The 26,472-nt window shown below is 41.3% G+C and overlaps 1 protein-coding gene across 1 annotated transcript in view; it reads left to right on the top strand.

The window, feature by feature from the left end:
• The window catches only part of LOC145415344 (MAM and LDL-receptor class A domain-containing protein 2-like), a 153,255-nt gene that overhangs the window by 104,076 nt on the left and 22,707 nt on the right, over positions 1-26,472 (top strand). The window contains exons 31-46 of the mRNA XM_080284620.1: positions 288-477; positions 2,010-2,210; positions 2,997-3,157; positions 4,794-4,935; positions 5,376-5,388; positions 6,799-7,033; positions 7,874-8,022; positions 12,633-12,768; positions 13,654-13,929; positions 14,076-14,229; positions 14,575-14,698; positions 18,198-18,441; positions 18,939-19,102; positions 20,268-20,414; positions 22,212-22,343; positions 24,599-24,772. Of these exons, the coding sequence (XP_080140746.1) occupies positions 288-477; positions 2,010-2,210; positions 2,997-3,157; positions 4,794-4,935; positions 5,376-5,388; positions 6,799-7,033; positions 7,874-8,022; positions 12,633-12,768; positions 13,654-13,929; positions 14,076-14,229; positions 14,575-14,698; positions 18,198-18,441; positions 18,939-19,102; positions 20,268-20,414; positions 22,212-22,343; positions 24,599-24,772 (2,642 nt within the window). The remainder of the gene's footprint in view (positions 1-287; positions 478-2,009; positions 2,211-2,996; positions 3,158-4,793; positions 4,936-5,375; positions 5,389-6,798; positions 7,034-7,873; positions 8,023-12,632; positions 12,769-13,653; positions 13,930-14,075; positions 14,230-14,574; positions 14,699-18,197; positions 18,442-18,938; positions 19,103-20,267; positions 20,415-22,211; positions 22,344-24,598; positions 24,773-26,472) is intronic.

The following is a 26,472-nucleotide window of genomic DNA, read 5'->3' as shown; positions in this document are numbered from 1 at the left end:
CTCTTTGCTCCACAGGTGTCATTAAATGTATTTTCTGTTGACCATTTTGTGAGTGAAGTGGGGTTGAGAATTACGAAGGAACGAAAGATAAAGGAATGGATATGTCAGTGAGTATTCAGCTGATTGTTGATATTTTCTTTTCTGCTTCGCTTTCCTGTCCCTGTGTCTGGATTCTACCCACCCTTAGGGATTCCCGAAAGTGTGATGATGATGATGATGATGATGATGATGATGATGTACAGTCCACGGAGCGATATATAGTATTCATTGTACCTCGTTGTCGGCAGGTGTCGCCCCCAACTATGATCACACTTACTGGAGTCCCCTGGGAAGCTACTTATACCTGGAGATCCCAGACGCCTCTGATCAGACAGCCACACTCATCAGTCGTCTTCTAAAGGCTGAGTCGAATTGCTCCTTTACTTTCTACTACAATTTTTATGGAGCTAATTTTGGCAATCTGTCTGTGCTTATTAAGTAAGTATACATATTTCCATATTAATGGAAAATCTTACTTTGGAAATGAGTTCTACTGAATGTTCGGATTAATGATCCTTGAAAAGAAAAAGAATTTTTGGTTATGTGTGTGTGTGTGTGTGTGTGTGTGTGTGTGTGTGTGTGTGTGTGTGTGTGTGTGTGTGTGTATGTGTGTGTGTGTGTTTTCCCTGACTTTATTGTTAAGTGTATTAAATCAGATTTTCAGATCTTCACGCCATACAGCCTCACCTCTTTTCAACTTATATGTGTACAATCTGGTCAGAGAATACAACCAGATGGCTAAATGTCATGTAGGTATGAAGCTGAATTTCGAGTTTTAGCTTCCTTCACCATTCTTGTTTATTTGCAGGGCATATAATGTTACGGTGGTTCCAGGACAAGACGCCTGAGACTCATTCATTTAGTGTGCTATGAAATGAGGCACCTGGGTCTCCTTCATTCACTGGAATTATGTTGATATACCTGAAGCAACTAAGTTATACGTTCAGTGGAATGTAGTGCTATGACGTTTATATAACCGAAGCGCCTGCGTCTCATACGTTCAGTGTTATGTAGTGCTGTGATGCTTAGGTAACAGAGGCACAAATATTAAACGTTCAGTATAAGGTAGTGTTGTAATGTTTATCTGTAGCACCTGAGTCTCGTGCTTTACTGGAATGTACTGTTATGATGTTTATAGGACTAAGGTCAGAACACCGTCTAGAGTGCACTACAGGCAGGAACAAAAGCTAGCCTACTGTTCCATTGCATCTACTTCAAGGTCATGTCCATCAGTTTCCTCCCTGACGCATCATATCAAAGAGCATCATCTATGGGCACAAAAACATACCAGTCCTCTCTCAGCTTAGGAATACTAGCCAATAGAGGAAGTAGGAAGCAACGAAGGTGAAATGTTAGACGAACCTTTGCCCTTGAGTGTACCTACAAACACTCGAGTCTCATTCATTCCCTGATTTTAGTTCTGGTGAATTAGGTGAATTCGTAACATGTCTTTGTTAGCGATTTAATCTGGACATTGTACCTGAATATCATCCTACATATTATTGATGCAAACGATGTTGATATGAAAGTAATAAAAATAACATACAATAAAATGTTAAGAGATAACATGGAGAGTATATCGCTAAGGAAGAGGTGCTACGAAGCCTCCTACGTGAACAAGGATTCGTCTAAGAGTGTTATAATATTTACGGGATTGAGGATGAAGCAGCGTCTAGAGTCCTGAATTGCATGCACCTCAATCTTAGATTCTTATTATCAGAACTGAGTGCAAAGGTGTGAACGAGCCTTTAGAGACTGACAATAATTTCAGATGCATGTGATGATGATGATGATGATGATGATGTCTGACTTTTCCCTAGCATTCCTGACTTCACTTTGCAATGTGGAAGACAGGCTGACCACATCTGACATTCCACGTCTAACATTCCACGTCTAACATTCTACATTAAGAGGATTTGCTTAGACGGCCATCATCAGTTCAGGGGAATGTAGGGTGTATATTTTTTCAGGACTGAGGACGGGACAACATCCAGAGTGCTAAACTTACAAGCCCCAGAATCTCACTCATTCAGCATCTGGCGAGAAGCTACACTGCTGCCAGAGATGATGCCGACTGATGGCTTCTTCCAGATCATACTTGAAGGTTTTTCAAAGAAGGACCATGTTGGAACAGTGGCCCTGGATGACTTTGTATTCCATCCAGACTGCAGGTGAGCTGACAGTTATACAAGTCTCACCGTATATAATTCTGATGTCACAGTATAGTGAACACAGCGTCATAATGATACCTTGCTCTATGATTCAACATACAGGATCCTTCTAAAATGATAGCACTTCTCAGTGTGTACTTAACCTGTATCACTGCACATTTTCAAGACTAACATTTCTTCGGGTATTTTCCTCAAGCGAAAATAAGCAGTGTGCTACAATACTCTTATATACGGAATAAACTGATATCTGCGTGTATAACTGCTTCTGTTGTTGTTCAGTAACCCCGGTCTGTCTGGCCGAGCAGACCCATCAGCCGCAGGCAAGCAACCTTCCCTACAGGGTCGTCCTTTGCAGTGAAGCTATGTTCCCCTGCGGGAGACAGTGCCTAACCACAGCGAGACACGAGGAAGAGTGTGGAGGTTTGGTTCCTGGATGACGCCGCACTTGCGTCTCTCCACCCAGATAACAGGAGCACTATCGTAGGCTCCACTTACCCCCGTAATGTAGATACGAGTACATGGTTACTATCCAGCTTCGTTAATGGTTTCCTGGGTTACAGGAAACCATGAGGCTTCCCACTCAGTGCAGAGTCACCTGAAGTGGAAATATGAGCAATATAAAGAAGGATGGAAGAAATAGGAAGAGAGAAGGGCAGGCACAGATAAAAAATGATAAAGGTGAAGGATGAAGTAGGCAGCACTACATCACGTTAGGGGATGATGATTGCCATCGCCTGCCAACTAGGTGTATGATTCTACTAAATGATTCTCTTTTTTTATGTTCAGGCTGTCAAACGTCACAACAACACCGATGCCAACATTCAGTCCACGGAACTGCACCGAGGATGAGTTTAAGTGCAAAGACGGCTACTGCCTTCCTCTCACCAAGCGATGCAACTTTGCCGTCGACTGTCCTTACTCTGATGACAGTGATGAGGAGGGATGTGGTAAGTATGAGTGTTTGAAGTTATATCTGCAGAGCTCACGGTACTAACCAACCCTTTCGGTCCGAAGACGTCATTTATACTTATAATATTTTATGCAACCACACTATTATAACCATGTTGGGAGAGCATCATAATGGTGAGGAGTAAAGGTTTTGTGAAACTCCTTTCAGTTTAAGTATCGTCTTCTGAGATGAATAAAGCCTTGTGCAGATTGTATGAGTAACATAAAGTCATGGGATAACAAGAAGTAAATTGTCTAATGCCTGAATAACCAATATGCAAATATAGAAACTGTTCTTGATCCCTAAGCTTACAGGGACCTCACGCTCATGGAAGTCCCACACATAACACTTTACACTAGTGGGCTGAATGTCCGCAGCACTTTCATAAGCAGAATAACAAATTTTGCCTTATAGCACTATTTCAGAACTCTCAGACTGATGAAAGTGCATGTCCTAAAACTCGGACGCACTGGAACAGAAATTTACATCAATCTGGCATCACTCTGTTTTCCCCTTCTTAGCAGAATCATCATTCTTTGCTTAACTCTTTTCAGTAAAATACAGTAAAGTTTCTTCCGAAGTCAAGCCCCCTCCCCCTCCCCTTTTTATTATCCAGAATGTTCGTCCGGCCTGCAAATGTCCCTTGTGTCCCATTTTGGCACTCTTTTTAATCCAGGAAAGTCTAGGTAAGGTTAGGTTTGCTTTATTAGTATCAAGTTATATTAACCAAGAGTACACAAATTATGTTATCATCCTAGGAAAATTAACTTTGCACGCAGTGGAAAAATTGCTTACAGAACGGAAATTTGCGTTCCGGCCTCCACCCTTTCACTGTGGTCAAGTTGCTGAGGGAAATGAAATTGCAAAGGGAAGTGAAGCTGCAAAGGAAAGTGAAGTTGCAGAGGGATGTGAAGTACAATTTTCAACTGGATGGGGCGACACACTTCCTCTACGCTGTGTCGGGGTTTACTAGTTTTCTAAGCAAACTTGTAGGCAAAGAGAATACCACACAGGGTCTTTTCTGATCATTGCAAAATTTGTCTGGAATAACTGATGATGAGACATAATACTGAATAATATAGTTTTTAATTTTTATAAGGTAAACAATTTCTTCTGTGCCTGGTGTGTTTTCGATATTACATTGTCGGATCAAGTTCATTTGGGTCCGTATTTTCGTCGGGTATGGAAACTCTTTAGCACCTCTTCCGTAACGATTTATTTCACAAGCTATCCATCAATGTCCTCGTGTTTGCTTCCCATGTCTATTTAATATCATAAGAACATAAGAAGAGAGGATAACTGCAGTAGGCCTGTTGGCCCATGCTAGGCAGCTCCTAGAAGAGTAACTGAACTACTAGAATGAGATAAGGATAGCAAAGAAGAAGGCTCTCCCCCGCCCTCCAAACCCTCCAGCCGAAGCCGGCAGGAAAAAGTCAGAAAGAACACCACGCCGTATAGAAAAACTGGCGTGGACATTTTACAGGAAAGTGTGAAAGGAGAATAGAGACTATCATAGTATAACCTGAAAATCGACATAGATTGCATGAATAACACAAGAATATAGCAACGGGGTACAATTAAAAATACTTATATACCTGTATTTAATATTACTTGTCTTTCTCCTAATATAATAGTGGACCTCACGTGCACTTTCGAGGATGGAGATTTGTGTGGTTGGAATATCGAGGCCACAAATTATCCCAAAAGGAGAGACAAGGATGCAGCCACCAGTCTTGGGAACATCACTGATCTAGCGGAGAGGACGATTCTTTTTACGTAAGTCGATGGTTGTAAATCAGTACATGCACTACAGTATTAGTATTGTTATAATAATAATAATAATAATAATAATAATAATTATTATTATTATTATTATTATTATTATTTTTATTATTATCATCATTAGTCTCTACCTATTACATAGGTGGAGACTACTGTCTTCGCTAGTATTATTATTCCAGCTTCAGAGTCTCGCGACGATTCCAGTAGAACCGGAGACTGTTCAAGGAATCTGAAGGTCCCAGGTTATGTGTCCTGGCATGGGGCATTGTTTATAGGAAAAAAAAATCCAAATGCTTTATGCACAGTGCACAGTGGACGGGTCGTGTCTACTAGAGATTTCAGTGGAACCTGAGCAAGGAATCTGACCTGCCCAAGTTATGTGTCCTGGTTTGGGCTATTGCTGATGGAAAATAAATTACAAATCTCTCCAACAGAGTCAAGGTCATTGTAAGAAACAGTAGATGGAGACTAGTGACTGTCCGCAAGGCAGTTACAGAGTTCTTGTTACTGTTATTACCGTTATTATTATTATTATTATTATTATTATTATTATTATTATTATTACCATTCTTATTATTAGTAGTATTATTAGTCTCCACTAACTACGTAGGTAGAGATTATTGTTTTCGCTGGTTATTATTATTATTATTATTATTTTTATTATTATTATTATTATTATTATTATTATTATTATTATTATTATTATTATTATTATTTATTATTATTATTATTAGACCCCTCTCAGTCCTATGATGCATTGTGTATATCATTACAGCTGCCTCCAGATTTTTATTTAATCAATCAGTCAATCAATCATTTCCTGTGGCACCCCACGGGATGCATAGGGCCTCGATGAACTCTCCACCAATATTTGTCTCTTGCCATCTCCTTCAAGTCCCACAAACACTCATCTCCCGCTTCTCTTTTCATTGTCCTCAACCAGGTTTCCCTCGGCCTACCTCTGCCTCTTCTTCCTCAGATTTTTATTTACCTTAAGAAAAACATTTCGTAGAGTGGAGGCATACAACCTTTACTGATCCATACAGTACCATAGCGTTCTTTAAAACTGAGTAAAGCTGTGAATGAATAGAATAAAAGTTCCGTCCTAGGGATGAAAGGATGAGAATTATGCATCTCTTGGAAGGTATGCTCGAAGCTCAAAAAAATGCATAAGTGTAGCCTTATCGTTGCTTTGTCCAGAAATTTGTCTCCATGAGATTTTTGTTGAACATTTTGGCTCAACTGTTATGGACAGAGACAAGAGCTTCAGTATACTCCTGGTGCCGATGCTTAAATTAACTCCCTTAGTGAAAAAAAATTATGAAGTTCTAGTGATACAACAAAGCGGCATCTCGTCTTGTCTAACAATCTCTCTCTTCAACTGTTATTCTCATCTCACTCACCCAGGGTCACTGACCGTCAATATTCTTTTGACATTAACCCCCTCAATCCAGCGACTTTATTTTAGTACGGTACATTCATGTTATCTCTACACCATTTTATAGAACTTAGAATGAGACTTTCTGAACTGTACGTGTTAGCAATAGCCTTATTTACCTCAATGAATTTTTGTAATACAAGGAAGAAGGAACCAAAGGTAAGAGACCAGCAAAAGTGTTCCCTCCAAGAAGACATAAATAAGTTAAAAATAACCAACGGCAAGATCAGTTCATTCCGACGTCAGGTGTTAAATTGGAAAATGTCTGGGTGGTGAAAAGGTTAAGAGCCTCGCAGGTCTCTTGTTCAGCAGTGGTGGTGCTGTGGGGAAGCCAGTATCTGATCTGCCTTTGAATGCACTGTACTTGTGACTTTGTTTCGGTACTCCTATAACTCAAACTTAATTTCCATGTTCTTTAGGAGTTAATACCCCGAAACTGTAATATAATGAAGGCTAAGCTTGAGACTAACAATTATGGAATGGTGTCTAGTTGGCAGGTGTCCCAGGGGTCCACGTCGGTTGGTTCACCCCTGCAGCAGTACAAGCCAGGGGCCGATCACTCCACTGAGGCAGTCTCCGGTTACTACATTTACCTGGCAATCCTTGGCGAAGACAAGGACGACTACACTGATCTGGAAACAACATTCTACTTTGGTAATAACAGTTTTATGTTTGGAAGTCCAGAGTCTTCGTTGTAGAATTAAATACAGTGTGATATGCAAATGCCCAGCCACTCACTCCACCATGTCAGTACCTAGTGCATACACCCACTAACACTCGACACCCACTAAAAACCTACATCCTATTGTCTTGAAAACTGTGGATGTTTTCATGGGTATTCCATACATACTTCCTGAGGTGTCCTTAAGCTCTTTTGGCCTTTATCTATATGCATGAGGAAATTAAGTTAGCTTGAAAAAGATGACTATTGTCATATGGGCTGTGTTCCCTCCCTGAACTCTCAAATAGTTTCTGTGATGCTTAAATCCTAGTTGGGCCTGTAATTATATCCACACAAAATTCCACTCCGTTATCTATAAAATAGGATATATTTTGCCGGGTTGGGATGGGGGTCCGGGGGTTTTGTCCCCTCCTCAGAACCCTAAACCATAGTTTCTGTGGTACTAATTACTTTCATTGTTTTCAAAGGCCATGAAAATTATCTTTTTTTTTTTTTAACTATGAATATTTTTTTTTTTTTACGAGTGGTAATATTCAGAGCTGTGTTCCTTCCACCATACCCTCCCGCCGTCGGTATAATACTTGCGAACTCTCTCTATTCCATGTATACAGTATATCCATGCAAATATTCAACACCAAATAAAATACTGTGGCCATGCAAAGTGAACAGACAGACAGACAGACAGACAGGTGTTGTTAATTATTGTATAGAAGGTAAGTGTCTAAGACAATGTGTGTTCATATTATAATTTTTGCCGAGTGTTGGTTATTAGGCAGGTTTTGTGTTGTACATGAACCATTTGTTCCTGACAGGTGAGAGCGCCAAGACCTGCCGCCTTGGGTTCTGGTTCTGGTGGTCAGGGCCGGACACTGGATCACTTCATGTGGTGCTGCGGCCACGCCAGGCAGACCCGTATGATGCCTGGATGATTGATGGAAACTGGGACAATGAATGGCACATGGTTAGTGGGAATTATATTCTTTCCGTTGTACGTGTTAATGATAAACTTGTGTTGTAATCTGGCGTACGATGTAAGTCAGATAAAACCAAAACTCACTCCTTTAGTATATTTCTTGGGCTGATTTGGGTCAGAACCTTTCAAATTCGGATCAAATTCTTATTATGAAAGGTGACTGAGACGTTGATGAACAGAAGCTACGTTGGATGAAGGGGCTTTGAAAACACCATCAGCACGTCTCTTTCTTTCCAAGCTCGAGTTTTATTTTAGGCAATAAGAAGTAGCCTACCACCAAATGCCTCTTACGAAGAAGGGCATAGTAAGTCCGAATCACGTTCCGTCCACTTCTAGGAACATGGACTAAATGTGTTTCAAAGATACGAGGTTGTAGGCAGAAGGCCAGCCAGGTATTCATTCCTTTGCCTTGTTCTGCTTCCACCTATTCCCTTCACACCATCTACTGTGTCCCACTTTTTCTTATCCCATTGCTGCCTGTTCTGTGTACAGGATTATTTTTCTGCCATAACTAAAGCTTATATTTCTACTTTCGCTGTAAATCCTCCATTATTCTTTTCGAAACTCTAAAAACCATCACCCTGCACTTTCCTCAGTTGTGGGTAATCGCCTGACACTGTAATAAATTAAGATCACACTTTGGGGTTCAAAAATTGAAAAATGTTTGTTTCTTAAATTTTAAATTGTAATAATTAGCTCAGACTAACAGACAATTAATGCTTCGGATAACTGATAATGATGTAGTTGCCAAGCTATACCATTTAATTATTCTGTTCTGTGCTTCCTTGTCTTGGTGAGGGGTTACTTTTCCATCTCATGAACGACGCTTTTCCCCAGGACACACCATCCTCCCTTATTAATTATAACTTTTACTCTCAACATATCCGTAATCTTCCTATTTTCTTCTTCATGTTCCGTCTACTCAAACCTCACGCACTTAGTCTAATTATCTCCTTTCTCCATATCATATGTACGAACCACATTCAAGTAATGTTATGTGCAGTACATCCCACGTCGTCATTCGTTATACCACGTTCTGCACATATCCTTTTCTTTGTGGGTCTGTTCCTCCATGACACTTCATAGGTACAGTCGTGGTCATAATCACCTATCCTACGGTACCCCATGCCTCAGGCTGGATCCTTTATGCGCGGCAAGTCACAGTGGAGTAAGAGGGGCTGAGAGGGAGGGGCCAGAGAGAGAAGGGAAAGTGGGTGTTGGGACGAGCGATGGTGCGGGGTTGGAGTGAGGAAGGGGAAGGAGGGTAGGTAGGGGAGGAAGGATGAAATGCGAAGTGGTGTTCACATTATTTATAAATTTTCTTTCATTCAGGGCATAATATAAAGGAGTTACTATTTGGTAGTTGATGCTGAATTACACCTTGTATGACGGCGTCAGGTATTAAGCTTTAGATAGGTGACGATATCGAGGGCTGGCTCGTGAGAGAAATATGCTGATGTGACAGATCAAGCATTAATGTAGAGCCAAATATTTGTGTTTATTCGTGTATTTTGACTTCGGACGCAGAATGGAATTTGGATGGCTTTGATTTCCGTAATGTTTGTGTAAGAAACGTCCTCTACCCTTACATGTAATTAATTTTGGGAACTAAATATCATATGCAACCTTTGGCATCGCTGTGTCCAGAGTAAAATAAATATGATCATCATCTCGGTATACACTCCCTCTATACAGTCACCATCATGTCAACTATTTTATGGCATCTCTATATGAGAAGGCTATTTATAATAATCTTGCATAAAAGGTAACTAAATCTAATGTTTGTGCACATTGGTGGATATAATACATTATCTCCCATTGAATGTCGGAAGGAGGGAGAATGAAACAAAATCCTACCCAATCTCCCAAAATATATCGATGTCATTGTTTCCCGACATTGGTCAAGCCAAAGCAACCAGGAAAGCCTTAGCAATAGTCCAGTGGCCTCCTGCCTCAATAAACTCTTGCAGTCTTCGCGGAAACAATGTTGTTGGTGGTTTGCTGGTTTTGTCTGAACAGCTCCCACCCGTCCTTGGTGTGCTGGAGGAGGCGGGCCCGTGTCCTCACGTTCTCTGGGCCCGTATTCTGCATAGTGCTTATGGTCGACCCTAGCTAACCGTCATAGCTAACAAAATTTATGACCGTCAGTCTTATGGCCGTCGGAAGTCGCGTTGACAATCTGGGCCTACATAGTCTCGATGGCTCTGCACTAATGTTTGACCTGTCACGTCAGTATATTCATCTCACGAGCTACTGTAGCCCTTGATATCACTACCTATCTAATAAAGCTTGTTATCTGACGCCGCTATACAAGGTGTAATGCAGCATTATCTACCAAATATTAACTCCTTTATATCATGTCCTGAATGAAAGAAAACAGAGAAATAATGTGACCACAACTTCACATTTCATTCTCACTCCCCTATCTACCCTCCCTCCCTTCCGTTACGCTACCCTCGCACTATCGCTCGTCCCCCCACCCACTTTCCCTCCTCTCTCAGGCCCCTCCCTCTCAGCCCCTCTTACTCCATTGTGACTTGCCTCGTATAAAGGAACCAGCCTGAGGCACGGGGTATAGGAGGATAGGTGATTATGTATGACCACGACTGTACGTATGAGATAAATTGTTTTGGCACCCGCCACTCTTCGCTTCTGTCCTTTCAGCTGGGTCCACATAAATCACTCCAAGTAAGGGTTTGATCCTTCACGGTGGCAGGCATCAAAGAGGGTGCAGTAGTATTTAACTCCTCTTAAATTCTGTACCTTCTTAAAGTCACTCGATGATGTATATTTGGGGGAGGCGGTGGCTTAATCGGTAGAGAGGTGGCCTGCGGTCCTACCGGACCCAGGTTCAAATATCCGCTGGGGCAGGGAACAGTTTAAGGATTTGAATTTCATGTAAAGCAGACTTTACCGATGTACCAAAAGACCCACCGACATGTCGTAAAAATACCCCCGCTAATAACAATACACCAGTCCTGTATGAGACAGCCCTAGCATGTATTCAATATGGACGGTGGGTGTTAGCGCCGAAGTGGTGACATGTAGAGGTGTATGGATATGTAGGAGGACTACTGGGCCTTGGGAGCAGGCTGTGAAGCCTATGCCCAGAGTCGATCACATAATTAAAAAATAAAAACCTCTCCTTCAGAAATACAGCCATTCCATCAAAATAAATGTCCACATGTACCTCTCACTTTAGCCCATAAGCCTTCCATACTGACAGCTGTGCATAAGTACCTGGTGGGGGTTGACCAGTTCTCCAGTCACATATGTTGGTGCTTTTATGCCCGGCGGATCATTTGCATTTCAAAACCAGTAAAACACAGCTTGAAAGTGTTTAGTACAGCTGTCTGCCTACGGTATACCGGCCGTTTGACACTTGGCAGCTACATACTGGTACCTACAGACATGAGCAAAAGTTCGCCAACGTTTCTCTGCTCGCTGTGGCGATGGAAGGTGCTACCTGGACCGATTATATGCCATGGATATTATGAAACACACAACAAAAGAGTATGAGAATGAAAACTACTCTCTGTAGTGTGGGAAGGAGTGAGAAACGTGGAAGGCACGACACAGTATTGGCAGGGAATTTTTAACTAACATTTGCTTATGGGGGTACATACATACGTACTGTACATACACACATACATATATAAATACATACAGTATATACCATTTACTGACCCGGTACTGATGTGCAGTTACTTTGTTTAGAAGTTGTCCATTTCCGTACAACACCCTTGATGGTGATATAATAATGACGCTAAAATCAGTCAGTACGGCACCAGCCCAAAGAGGTAGGATTAGCTAGACTACTATACCCTTTTTACTCTAAACTGGCCTAAGATTTCCATTTCTCCATCTTGAACTTTGAGCTGAAACAACAGATTAATCATTAGAGTACGGTTCTGGTCACGAAGAAGTGCTGTGGAAGGGATGTAGAGCAGTAGTATTGTCTTTTTCTGTCACTGAGATGCATGAAAGCTGCAAAAGGACGAAAATCTTGGCCAGGTTAAGGTGAAGAGAGTATAGTCTTGTATTTCAATCGTGCCCGTTTGTATACAAAGAATTGACAGCAGACAGAGGGCTTTTTCTTTTATTTCACATTCTGTTGTTGTTGATGATGATGATGATGATGATGATGATGATGATGATGATGATGATGATTTAACGCATTCATATAGTCTACAGAGTATGTTGCTGTTGTTACTGATGATGATGATGATGGTAATGTGGTCCCATTTTGTTCAGTCGGTGAATATATAAGTGTAGTCAGAGTGGAGGGTTGCTTTCACTGAAAGCCAAGGAGACTCATTCCAACCTCAATATTAAACCACATCTATTTTAAAGAAACCACAACGTAGTATTAAGGTGGGCATCAGTTTGAATTAAAAATATCCCAGTTTTAAGTAGGATTATCCCAATTTAAAGCAGGAATATCCCAGTTTATAGTAGGAATGTCCCAGTTTAAAGTAGGTATATCCCAATTTAAAGTAGGAATGTGCCAATTTAAAGTAGGTATATCCATGTTTAAAGTAGGAATATCCCAGTTCCGTCGGATGAAAGCCAAGACCCTCCCCACACTACTCCCCCAGGCTGAGGTGGGTGTTGGTGACCTGCAAGATGTTGGGGTGAGCATACAGGCCCAGCGAGGCGAGACCTACGAGGGAGGAGGGGCCATCGATGACGTGGCTTTTATTGAATGTGTTCCACCAACGCTGCCGCCCGACGGTAAGCTGAGAGAGAGAGAGAGAGAGAGAGAGAGAGAGAGAGAGAGAGTCAGTCTAACATTCTAAGGCTCCTATGACTCACTCTCAGATAAATTAAATTGCCTAGTTCCTATTACATACCCTTACTAAATATAAAACTGTCATAAGCTGCATTAGAATATTAGAGTTTTCCCCACAATGAGAGGGTAATTGACACGTGATGGGCGAATGATGGGTGGAGTTACGAGAGAGGTTAATGTCGTCTAGGGTCATCAGGAATTGTAGCTCCATCGCAGTTGAAAATTGGACCCAGGATTGTGTAGGATGTTTTACTTAAGATCAGGCCAAGAATTACCACCTGAAGTCAGTACATGATACCCTGGGACACTGTTTCTCTCTATTATACTGTCTATCTGTCTATCTATCTATCAGTTGGCAGACACCTCAATTCCGTAAGATGTGGCCAGAAGGAAATCGCCTCCACGTTGTTCTGTCCTCTGCCATTTAGCCGCCCTCCCTCCAGCTCAAACTCCCCCCTCACTTATATCTCTTGACTCCATCACTTCATCTCACCCTTGGTTTCTCCCTCCTCCACTCCACCTCCACCCCACTCACATACACTCTTCTACTCAGTCTCATATTCTCCATCATCTCCACATAGCCTCTCCACATGCGTTTATTAATATGCCTCTCCTGCTTTGCTGAACCCCAAAGTTATCCTAAACACCATTACCTGTAGGTCAGTGTTTCTGAGTAGAGTACGACAACATTCACATAATCATGTTACCTCTAAGTTTAGTATGCATTTAAAACAATATTATATAATGCCTACCCTGTCTTAATCCTCATTTTAACTCAAGGCGCAGGTCTTTGTACTTCTTCAGTGAGTGTGTAATTTTATCCCCAGGAATGACGTGTGATGATCTTGGCCAGTATCAGTGCGATAGTGGCACGTGTGTAGACAAAGGCAACGTGTGTGACTTCTCTGACGACTGCCTTGACAACTCCGACGAGCCGCCAACAACCTGTCAGACCTATGCCTTCCGGTGTAATTTTGAACAAGGCCTGTCAAAGGAATGGCAGCAGGATATAGATGACGACACCGACTGGATTCTGATACAAGCAACTGGAGATTTACCGGGGACTTTACCGCCAGAAGATCACACCACTGGTACTATTGGAGGTGAGGATAGAAACCAAGACTTTTTGTCGGAATACTAATCCAATTGACTTACTACAGAGGCTAATGCAATTGGCACTGGATAATACTGTATGTGATCAGTGATACCATAAGATATTTTTATTTTAATTTTTTATTCGTCTGTCGAGGTCACTATATGGTGCTGGATGTGTCGCAGTTGGCCACGACGGAGCTGGTTGGACGACTTCACTCTCCTGTTATAAAGGGTTCCGTCAAAGGCTGTGATCTGAGGTTCTGGTACCAGGCCACAGGAGTCATCTCAGGGTCCATCAAGGTCTATAGGTATGCTAACATGTTCCGTAACTTAGCTAACTATAGTTCATGTATAATTAGTGTCTCCCTGTCGCTTTGGGAGTATTTCAACGGAGATCACTTTTCGAAGTTATCATAAGAATTTCACTCACTTTCGCCTTAGCTGGATTGCATTTTTTTTTTTTACATAATTAGCAAACTGTTCTGTTAATACACGTCCTTACGGCCTCTCGACGTTATATAAAGTAGTGTGTATCTGTCCTTCAGCTAATACTACTCTGGTGCATCGACATTGCCTATGAAAATAAAAATGATAATGCTACCACAGTGTAACAGTAAAATGAAAAGACTAACAACGTGTGTTGACGTGCACAGACGCAGTTCATTCTACTCCGATGGGTCCACATTGCTGGCCACTATCACCAACACCGCCAAGGATGTCTGGCTCAAGTTTACAAAGACTGTTGACAACTCCAGTCCGGCTGATCCAGACTTCCAAGTTAGTTATAATGAGTAATTTTGAATTTGTTTTCCACAAAAATGTTTGACCTCCTTAGCTAAACACTGAAGGAGATTTGATTATTGCTACTTACAAGATATGCCATATTTATTATTTGTTATTTGTGTAATTACTTTACTTATTAAGCATACAGTTAAGCAAACTAGTAAATCGCCTATTTTATCCTGAGAAGCAAAGGTCATTTTAACCTTACTGATAGTGCTTCAGGATATGCTTCTAAAAATGTACAGCCATAATTCTTTGCCACTTAAAATTATTCCCAACGTTGATTTTTTTTTTTACCTATGGTTTATATAAGAAACATAATCCCATTCTCCTCCTCATTTTAAAGAACCGTGTCAGTCTTAACATCGGCTCAGATTTAAGACTCAAGGCCTTTCTGTGTATTTGGCTGCCTCAGTATCCTCTCCTGGGCAAGATGTTTTATATTTGAAACAAAATTAAAGAAAACAAAGCTGACAGTTTGCAAAATATGTCCTTTCCAAATCGAGCTGAAGCAAGAAAAGCCAAATTCAAGATCCGCTAGTTTTTAGATGTCTGGACACATTGCTCTTGAAAGACTGAGTACATACAGTACATAGATAGAGTTACATGAAAAGTATAAGGGGGTTATTGAAACATTATGCTATCCGTTGGGGAAAAAACTAATTCTCCTACAGATAGTACCAACGTGTGTAAGAAAACAAAAGGGTAGAAAAAAGGAAGACTCTTCCCCGCCAACCACACCCTCCAACAAAAAGTTAGCAGAGAAAGAGGACACCTATAGAAGCATTACATAGTTGCGGAATCTCGTGAGGTTTCGCAGTACTGAAATAGCAGATGGGGTTTCATTTCGGTGAAGCACCTCACACTTGAAAATCCATAGGGAGCTACAGTGAACCAATATATGGGGCGTCACTAAAGCTCCTTGCTTGTGAAAATCATTAAGGAGCTAAAGTAAAGCACCATACGGGGTCATGCTAGAATGAACTACCTTCCTTGTGAACATTAAGCTTGACTGCTAAAGGGACTCATAGATATGCCCCCCTATCTAAAAACCACCATGACTGCTAGAAAGAACAAACATGGCTATTTTTATACGCGGGACGTAGGAGCAACTTTTTAGACAATGGAATCACTAATCTACAAATCTTAAGAAGGGGGACATAGACAATCGAAGAAGTTCCTAATTGCAATCACTTGCATACACGTGAACTTGGTAATAAGCAACATTCAATTAGATTTGGCCTGTAATGTCAAAATATTGGTAAAGCCGAATATCAAATATCTATCTATCTATCTATTGCCAGACGCCTCAATCCCGTTTGGGGTGGCCACAAACAAATCGCCTCCAAGTCGCCCTGTCCCCCGCCATTTCACTGCCCTGCTCCCAACTCACACCCCCCTCTCTCATATACCTCTCCACCCCATCCCTTCATCTCATCCTCGGCCTCCCCCTCCCTCTTCCCCCCTCCACCTCACTCACATACACTCTCTTCGTCAGTCTTTCACCCTCCATCCTCTCCACATGGCCAAACCATCTCAGTGTGTTCCTCATAACGCTTCCTATCACATCCACATCAACACCACAACGCTCCTTTATATCCTCATTCGTCAGCCTGTCTCTCCATGTGACTCCACAGGCTCCTCTTAAATAACTCATTTCCACTGCTCTCACTCTTGACTTGTGTCCTTCCAACAACGTCCAAGCTTCACTTCCCTACGTTGGAGTTGGTATCACAAAACTGTCATGTAGTAACTTTTTCACTTCCATGCTCACTTCCCTGTTTCTTATCACTGCTTTCAAAGAACCAGCAACCTTTCTTCCCTGCTGTACCCTTTCAAGCACTTCACCCTCCAAACCTCCATCCTTACTCATCACACTACCCAAATACTTAAACGTACTCACATTTTCCAATTCCTTACCATCCAACCTCGCTGTCCATTCACTGACTTCACCTCTCTCAAAGACCATCACTTTACTCGTCCCTACATTCACCTTTAGATTCCGTTTCTTACACACTCTCTCAAATTCATCCACCAAGCCTTGCAGCTCCCCTTCGTCTTCACTCAACAACACAGTATCATCTGCAAACAACAGTACAGGGAGTTTCCAAACACTATCCTCTCTCACCAGGGCCACTCCAACATCCACTACCCTACCTTGTACCTCTTTTATTACCCCATCCATGTACAGATTGAACAACCATGGAGACATGACACATCCCTGTTTCAAATATGCTTGTAGTTTTTGCACTCACGACTATTGCTAGTAGCTTATTCCATTGTTACATGGCAAGAATATTAAACTATTATAGAATATCAGTTAATATTGTATCACTTATCTTTCAGGTCATTTCATAATCTCCAGTCGTAGTATCATTCTGTACATACATCAAATAAATTTCCATAACTCACATGTCGTATTTAACAAGAATTTTAAGTATTTGTAATAGATAAGCCAAAGGAATCGTTTTTTAGATATTTCTTCTCGATCTTTGAAGGTAAGTTTCTCAGTGATGGGATCATTATCTTTGCTCCTTGCTGTGCTCTGTCTAATTTGTTTTCACCCTAAATATGGTCTTGGGACCAATACTGTACACAGTGTTTTCGTCTCACTGGTGATCCCTAAACTGTTCAAGGTTTCTTGAAAGGAAGTTGATGAATTTATTTCCTTTGTTACTCGCTCCTGTACACTATTTAGAATGTTTCAAATCGCTGCTCGTAATTTCTCCCAGATCTTTTTCGTAGTAAGTTTGTACGGCTTGATCTATTATTGCGGATCCCCTGTTGGCTGTCTGGTATGAGGTTTATAGGGTGACCTTGACGTTTTCATGTTTGTAAAAATTAGTTTTGCCTTTTCTATTTATCGTTATGGACATAATACAGTATACTGAACATGTAAAAAAATGTATCCTTGGTCTTATATTACTCTTGTTGTACAGCGGCAATGGCCTCTGTTGTTATGCTTCTCTGAATATGTTATTGTAATCAGTCAGTCAATCAGTCAATCAGTAAGTCAGTCAAACACCACTATGATAACTAGAAAAAATTTGACCACTATAGAAAAAATTTGACCACTATAACTACGACAATTGAACTACCAGAGTTGTTGTTGTTGTTGTTGCTCGGTTGCCATCGGTGTCACCGAGGTGGAACACTGGAGCAGCGGAGGACACCGATCATCCTCACCAGATCTCCGATAAGGAGATGGGAGAAGATGGGCACCTTGTCCACTTCACTCGCGGTGGGTGCGGTGCCCGGCGACAACAGCAGCTCTGAGGCACCACACTCCACCGGAACGGGATAGCTAGGAAGGTTTGGCTCCCAGGAGATGCCCAGGGAGGTGATGCCACCGCGATAAGGCATCCCATCGCCGCTTCTAGAGTAGGGAACATGAAGTGAAAATAAACAAAGAGAGATGAAAAGGAGTGCAATTTGGATATTATAGATATAATCTCCCTATAGACATATTGCAAAAAATGGTTTTTGTTGACAGGTTGTAATCGAGGGAGTTGTAGGCATGGAACATGCAGGACATATTGCCATTGACGACCTCTCAATGACACCTCACTGTGAACTCGCATCCAACCAACACCTGCCTGGAAGCGACCTTACCACCACTCCGGCCACCAGCTGCCCTCAAGGGATGCGAACCTGTGCCAATGGCAATTGCTATGACCCCATCGAAACATGCAACTTTATTGACGACTGCGGTGACGGCACTGACGAGCTTCACTGTTGTAAGAGTCACAGTTTTTGGGAAGAGTGCAGTGGATAAAATACAATTTGTTTAAATCCTTCAGTTACAGAGTCTTTTCATCTTGTTTTTGCTACTTCCAGTATTATTCATTTAGCTTCCGAGAGATTTTTGAAACTGCAGGGGTTATACAAAGGTGTCATTAGCTTATTCACAGCAATTAAAATAAGATAATAAATACATGTATAATGCAGCATGATTCATTGATATTATGTTAATCATGAATTCACTGCAATAAGAACTGTCTGAGGGGAGGATGTAAGAATGCAGTGGATATAGTATAGAATGCTTCAGTGTTGATGTACCCATTATGAGCTTCGCTGTCGTAAAATTAATTGGTTTTATGGTATATAATATTACAATGGATAAGGTACAGAATGTTTGGTAGGCACTTTTAATAATCGAGCAAGTCTCTTCATAGCATATTTTTGTTTTGCCACTGAGATCTAAGTGACTATTAACCATTGTTTTTGTTTACAGCAACGAGTTGTGACTTTGAAAATGATGACTTCTGTGGATGGTTCGAAAACAGTGCCAGTTCAGCCCACTGGTCCATCACTGGCTTCCCTGCTGGCACTCCTGGTCCCGACACTGATCACGCACACAGTATTGATACCCATGACCTCAGCACATCAAAGACAGAGGTCAGTTATTTACAGATTATACTGAACTGTGCGATGTTGATTATTGTATCTCATTTATAGCAACTACATCTTTTTTCGCTACTACTACTGGTCGTCAGAGGGAGATGATGGTCAGTCGGTTAGAATAGTGGAGTAGTGATCTATTGTTTGAAAAGCCTTGAGTTAGAAAATCCAGCAGACTGAGAAAGGGAAGAATTGCATGGTTTTCAGTTTATTTAAAGGAGAGGATGGAGAGCGAGAGACTGACGAGGAAAGTGTATGTGAGTGAGGTGGAGGGAGGGAGAGGGAGGGGGAGGCCAAGGATGAGATGGAAGGATGGAGTGGCGAGGTATATGAGAGAGGGGAGTGTGAGCTGAGAGAAGGGCAGTGAAATGGCGGAGGACAGGACGACATGGAGGCGATTTGTTTGTGGCCACCCTTTACGGGATTAAGGCGTCTGGCAATAGATAAACAGATAGAGAGTTTACTGATATTCTAAAAGACCCACTGACATATCATAAAAAAAAGAAAAAAACAAAATAACACTAATGCCATTTCACTTATCTTGAATGAGGTAGCCTTAACATTTATTTAATATAATCTGTTGGTATTTGTGTCGAAGTGGCGACATGTGCTGGTGTGTGGTATGTAGGGGGACCCCTGGGCATCATGGAATTTATCATCAAGTTTTTGCCCAGAGATGAACGCGCAAAATAATGTTATAATGTCCATTCCTCATCAGCATCCCAAACTGGTATTCCATTTTTATAAACAGGACGTACGTGATCCCGGAACAGGAACACACAGGCAAGGGGTTATCAGGGAGCTTGGTCATTCAAGCCTTCGAGATTCTGAGCTCCATGCACAAAACAGCTCTTCCCCTGTTTAACCTTTGCCTGCAACACCTGTGAGAGAGAGATATTCAGTCTACAACCAAGCTAAAAGAAGGGGTGCACCTTTGTCGTATGCACTGTCAGTCTTCTTTCATTCATCTCTTTATTTCACTTTTAATTGACACCGTGTGTGTGTGTGTGTGTGTGTGTGTGTGTGTGTGTGTGTGTGTGTGTGTGTGTGTTCACAGGTAAGTTCCACACATAGCTTTTATGTTTTAGACTCTGACACATAGCCTGACACACACACACACACACACACACACACAACTGATAAACTGTCACTAATGTTACAGAGCTACGGGGGCCAGATAGCCATCCTGGAGTCTCACATCTTCTCCACCGTGGGACCAAGCTGTGTGATGACATTCTACCACTACCTCGGCGACCTGGGCTCCTACACCTCCTCCATAGCGTTATACAGGAGGACCCAAGAGGACGTGGTCAGTAGAGGTTATTTCTCTCTCTCTCTCTCTCTCTCTCTCGTTTGGATGGTGCTCGAGAGGGGCACCTTCACTCATATGACCGGCCAGTGGAGCTACCCGGGTCACACATTCCCCTTCCTTCCCCACAAAATAATGATGGTGGTGGACTGTGGGGAACTTCAGCCTGCAGTCCACGGGGTTCACGTTTAGATGAGCCTAGGGTTGCAACTAATACTGATAGACTCCATTTACGTTAACTTAGTCCAGATTTTCGTCCTTTTGTAGCTTGTTTCACGTAACCAAGTAGGCAATACTACAGCTCCCCATCCATTCCATAGCACGTGTTCGTGATTAGTATTATAATCTATTGTTTGTGTTGTCCTTTGGTTACAGCTCTGCATTCAGGATGGAGACGGCAGTTTTAGGCCAAGGTAGAGTAAGGACAAAATAATAAGTCCCTCATACCTGGGAAATATTTTGCTGTTTTGATCTTAATACGCCCAGACGATTTTATTCTCCCAAACAGAGTCCCAGGTATGGAAGGGTGTACTAAAGAATTCATCCCGTGATGTGGAAGAGATTACTAAAGGATTTATCCCCTACTGTGGAAAGGATTACAAAACAATTTATCCCCTGCTATGGAAGGGGTAACTGAAGGATTTATCCCCTGCTGTGAAAGAGAATACAAAAGAATTTACCCCCTGCTGTGGAAGCGAATACAAAAGAATTTATCCCCTGCTGTGGAAGAGAATACAAAAGAATTTATCCCCTGCTGTGGAAGGGGTAACTGAAGGATTTATCCCCTGCTGTGGAAGGGATTACAAAAGAATTTATCCCCTGCTGTGGAAGGGATTACTGAAGGATTTATCCCATGCTGTGGAAGGGATTACTAAAGGATTTGTCCCCTGCTGTGGAAGGGATTACTAAAGGATTTGTCCCCTGCTGTGGAAGGGATTACTGAAGGATTTATTTACAGCCCTCGGTATAAAGACTGTATGCTAAGTCGTCTGGAAGTTGCAGATATGTGGTCAATTCATTTTTACGCTTTCAGTCGGATGTCGTATATTTGTTGTGTTATTATCAATATTACCAGTAGAAGTAGTAGTAGTAGTAGTAGTAGTGGTGTCAGTATTAGTAATAATAATAATAATAATAATAATAGTAGTAGTAATAGTAGTAGTAGTAGCAGCAGTAGTAGTAGTAGCAATAGTGTGAGTAGTAGTAAGAGATATCAGGTTGCGAAGAGTTTAAGTTAAGCTCTCACCTCCACACTGCAGATGGAGCCTCGAAAGCAAGAATTAACCAGTGAAATAAGATATCGAATTTGTACATCCAGTTTACCTCGCTCAGTTGTGTGTGTGTGTGTGTGTGTGTGTGTGTGATTAAAGGGATTAAGTTCTTATACCAAATTTCACCCACTGATTCTGGTGACATATTATTGTCCCTGTTACCTTTAGATTATTTTAATTGTCTCAGGACAGATCGCCACAGTAGTAATAAAGAAGTTAATTAGAAATATATCTGACTCCTCTAACGTGTAAACACTGTCCAGACTGAATCTAATCACCTAATGGTAGTTTTAACAGAAGATACAGCACTGGAGTGAAGGGGTTAAAATTATAAAATCCTTCTATATGGAAAAAATTATCTTCAAGCTTAAGATTATTTTCTGTCAATAATCATGCATGTTACTCCCTGTTTTGTCAATTACATTTAGTATAGATACACTGGTCAAAAAATATCTTGAGAACTTGGAGATTTATTTATTTATTTATTTACTTATATATTTACTTATTTATTTACTTACTTTTACAGGAAAATGGTGCTGAAGCTGAGGTTCTCTTTTTGGAGGAATCCGACTCTCGTGAATGGAAGCGGGAATATATCAAGATAGGGAATAAGAGAAACTTTATGCTATTCTTCAAAGCAGAGCACGGACAGAGTGAGGTACGTATTCTGTGTGTGTGTGTGTGTGTGTGTGTGTGTGTGTGTGTGTGTGTGTGTGTGTGTGTGTGTGTGTGTGTGTGTGTGTGTGTGTGTGCAGCATGAACGGAACTCGGTGAAGTGCAAGAAATTAGAACAGGTGTAAAAGAGGTTGTGTTGTTATTTGACTGCCTTACATTGGCGTAGGTTTTCCCCCTTCTGCAGTCTGTTCCCCGTAGCTCAGTGGCAGAATAAGGTAATACGATATCTGTGCATTTTTCCATAGCACTTCTTCATGACTAGCACTATTATCGAATGCTAATCTCTTGTAACATCTCAGTGGCACAATACTACGGCTCTGCATCTTTTCCATAGCACTGCATCGTGACTAGCATTCAAATTAGTTTTATTCACTCGTTACAACCCATAATTTAAGAAGGAACCATGGCAGTTTTAGGCCAAGTTAAAGTAAATATGTTTAGTAACCAAGGACTTGAATGTGAAAAGGCAGGTGTGAGAACACCGTGTTAGTGCTTGGAATTTACTATACGTACCTACGGGTGTATTCTCGCCATATAAGGAAGCAAATACAAATCCTTCAATCTTTGCCAAGCTTTTACGTAAATAACGCACAAAAGGATATTAACCACCCATATCCAAATATAAATCGCTAAGGAAGAGGTGTTCGGGAGCTTCCTTACCCAGCGAGAATACTAGCCTGTGTTTCAGAGTTTTCATCATTTTTGTGCCTTGTTTCGACACAGGTACATCCAGAAGCCTATGTAAAACTAAAATGGAAATATTAACGTGGCTGCAATGGAAAACAGACGGTTAAACAAGTGGTGCCAGGCAGAACAAACCTCGGCCGACAGCAGTAATTTTATTGCTACTAAATACTGACTTGTTTCTGCCATGTAGTGTCAGTGCACAATAAAAGTCCAAGGTAATGGCGCAAATGTTTTCAAGTCACGCCCTCAGGAAATCCGCGATGTTGCATTTGTCCTTTCAAGGTCACCCAGAGTCAAAGGTCATACTACCAAGTGAGAGCCCATATGAGACTTCCTATATTTTGGTAATAGTAAATATCTCTATCTTCGACGAGTTTCGAGTTATAGCCCCCTGAATATGCGTGACCTTGAGTTTGACCTTTCAAGGTCACCTATGGTCAAAGGTCAAGATACCAATTACAAACGCATATGGGATATCTTATATACTGATAATAGTAAATATATCTTCAACCAGTTTCTAGCTATAGCCCCCTAAATATCCGTGACCTTGAGTTTGACCTTTCAAGGTCATCTAAGGTCAAAAGTCTTGGGGCCAAATGAAAACTCATAATCTGAGTTCCTGTATGTTCCTAATTGTAAATATCTCTATCTTCAACCGTTTCAAGTTAAAGCCCTCTGAAAATCCGTGACCTTGATATTGACCTTTCAGGATCACTCGATTACCTCCAAAATTTAATCATTTTCTTTGGGAATCAGTGCCAATATATCCTGAAAGTTTCATGGAATTTCATTCAGCCGTTTTTCCGTAATGTTGCTGACAATTAGAAAAACAAAGAAACAAACAAACTCGACCAAAAACAATACCTCGTCGGACTCCGTCCGTTCGAGGAAATAAAGTGATTCATATTTTGCCCCCCTCCTGCCACTCAGCAGCCAAATTACCTGTGTTCAAGGGTGATTCAGTCTGTGTTACCTGTGTCTACCTGCTTCAAGAACTCATTAATTAACCCTGCATTTAACGAATAACACACACACACACACACACACACACACACACACACACACACACACACACACACACACACACACACACACACACACACACACACTGTAAAGGATGAAGCCGGTTATGGGAAGTGTAAACTGTAGCGTGGTATACACTGGTAACGCTAACTAAGCCGTCCCCACAGCACATGAGAAATCGCTATCAGAGTGGCGAAGAGAGCACACTATATGAACCACTCTGTATTGTGTGTGCTGGGGGGAGAATTAGAGTGGCCTGCATGGAAAGAAATATAAATATACAACTATAAGATTTTACTCTAAACTGGCGTTATTTGCCATATCTCCAGCGCTCGTTCCAAAGAAAATACTGGCATTAGAGTATGATGCTAGTCATGAAGAAGTGTTCTATGGGAAGACTGCAAAACCACACTCTTTTCTTATTCTGCCATTGAGCTACGTGAAATACGCTGTAACTGGACAAAAATTTAGGGAAAGTTAAGGTACGTCGAGTATACGTATGATTCTCACTGTGCCTGATTTTTGCAGACCTACATCGCCATCGACGACATAGTATTTAGCAACTGCAAGCCGACGGAGGAGTGTGTGTCCAGCTCTGACTTCCAGTGCGCTGATGGATCCTGCATTGCGCGTCAGTTTGCTTGTGATGCCAAATATGACTGTCAGGACAAGAGCGATGAGTACCAGTGTCAGCCAGTTCAGGTAACACACAAATTACTCGGTATTTATTTTGATTTCCTGGCTCATTAAATTTTAAGGAAGTTTTTTTTTTCTGATTTATTCTTGCTACTTCGTCACGGCTTTTTAAAATATTGTACAGCCCCCTGGTAGTGAAGGCTGCTTCTTACATCTCTAGTTCGTAATGTCTGGTTGAATAAAACTGTTATAGAGATGTCAAGAATATGAAAACTGCGTCCATCATTGGCCAGCTTCAGTGTGAGGCCTTTGCATGTCAGTTACTTGGCTTTATAATGTTTGATGTAGTAATCTGACTTATTTATTTCACCTTTTATTGAGTTGGACAATCAGCATAATATCTGTTTCACATGAAAACTAGAACCATTTTTCATAACATTCTATTGTATTACTAATCACCGTTATCTGCAGAAACCTCCGTCGCACAATACACACTTGACCATTAACTGTCATTGTTTGTAATGTGAATGCACTTATCATCAACTCATTCAGTGTAGTGGTATTATCAGGTGACTCAGCACTGAGTGACATGCCAGATGATTTACTGTAATGATTTACTGTATTCCTGGATACTATACACGTCGTTTGGCGGTAACTTTTTAATAAACATAAAATCGACTGGTGCTCAAGTGGGTTAAAGCGCTGCAGTCGCAAGTGGCTTATAGCAGATTTAAACCAAAGGGTTGGTTGGATCTAATGCCACTCTGAGAAAACAACGGGTCAATCTCGCCTTATGTGTATGTACCGAATAACATACTCCCTATCCTTGTGTTGCTGGCTGAGAAATAGAGGATGAATGATGGATTAATGGATAGAGCGCAATTTTAGTTGATATTTACAAGTGTATGTAGAGCAGATTCAATTTAAGCCGGATGTTTCCAGGAACATTTGGAAGCTGGAATATTTCTGTCACAGTACTTTTCTTCTCCTGTTTAAAAATGAACCCCCCAAAAACGAAGCAAGAAGGTGCTCTCAGAAACGCAACACTGGTAAAAACATACCAAAAAAACTAAGCAAACATTTGCTCTCACAGACTGCTTCACCTGCACCGTACATAACTTCCTTTGTCATTTGACTTTGATGTTCAATCGATTGTTATCAAAATCAAATCACTTCATCCTTTCCTGACCCTTAAAACCTTTCACCTCGTTTGGTCCAAACTGGGTCAGAACTCTTTGATCTGCCCTTTTCTTTTGAGCTTTACAATATCTTTGACCTATTGTTTTCAAAACTGAGTTACTTCACCCTTGGCTGTTTCTCAACTCTTCTACCACGTTCGGTGCAGATCAGATGAAAACATAGTATTACTGTTCATGCGTTAAGAACAGACAGACGGGAAGACAGAGAGCCATACACACAACCACATGCGCAACCACCTGCTGTATGCAATACACTCAGTGCTCATGGCTCGGTGTACTGCAATGATATGTCTACAGTACATCAAAACCAACTTACAAAAGTGTCGTGAGGGCACCTGGTTTCATTGAAATGATATATAGCGGAAGGTGATGATGACCACCATCCACTCACATGGTAACCATATAACCAACCCAATTATATTCCCTACGTGTCAGCAAGTGCGTTGACGGAGGGTTAGTGCCCCTCCCCGTAAAACAACTTACTCAAAGACAAACGACCTCCTCTTACGAGATTATGGTGTCTGGCTATAGATATATAGATAGATTCACTACTGAGAGGTTTAACAT

The sequence above is a fragment of the Coenobita brevimanus genome, chromosome 102, assembly GCF_032717465.1.
Source record: "Coenobita brevimanus isolate Jiangsu-jjx chromosome 102, ASM3271746v2, whole genome shotgun sequence".
In the NCBI taxonomy this organism is placed as follows: Eukaryota; Metazoa; Arthropoda; class Malacostraca; order Decapoda; family Coenobitidae; genus Coenobita; species Coenobita brevimanus.
Note: the sequence above shows the minus strand (reverse complement) of the source record. Positions and strands in the feature narration are given on the sequence as shown.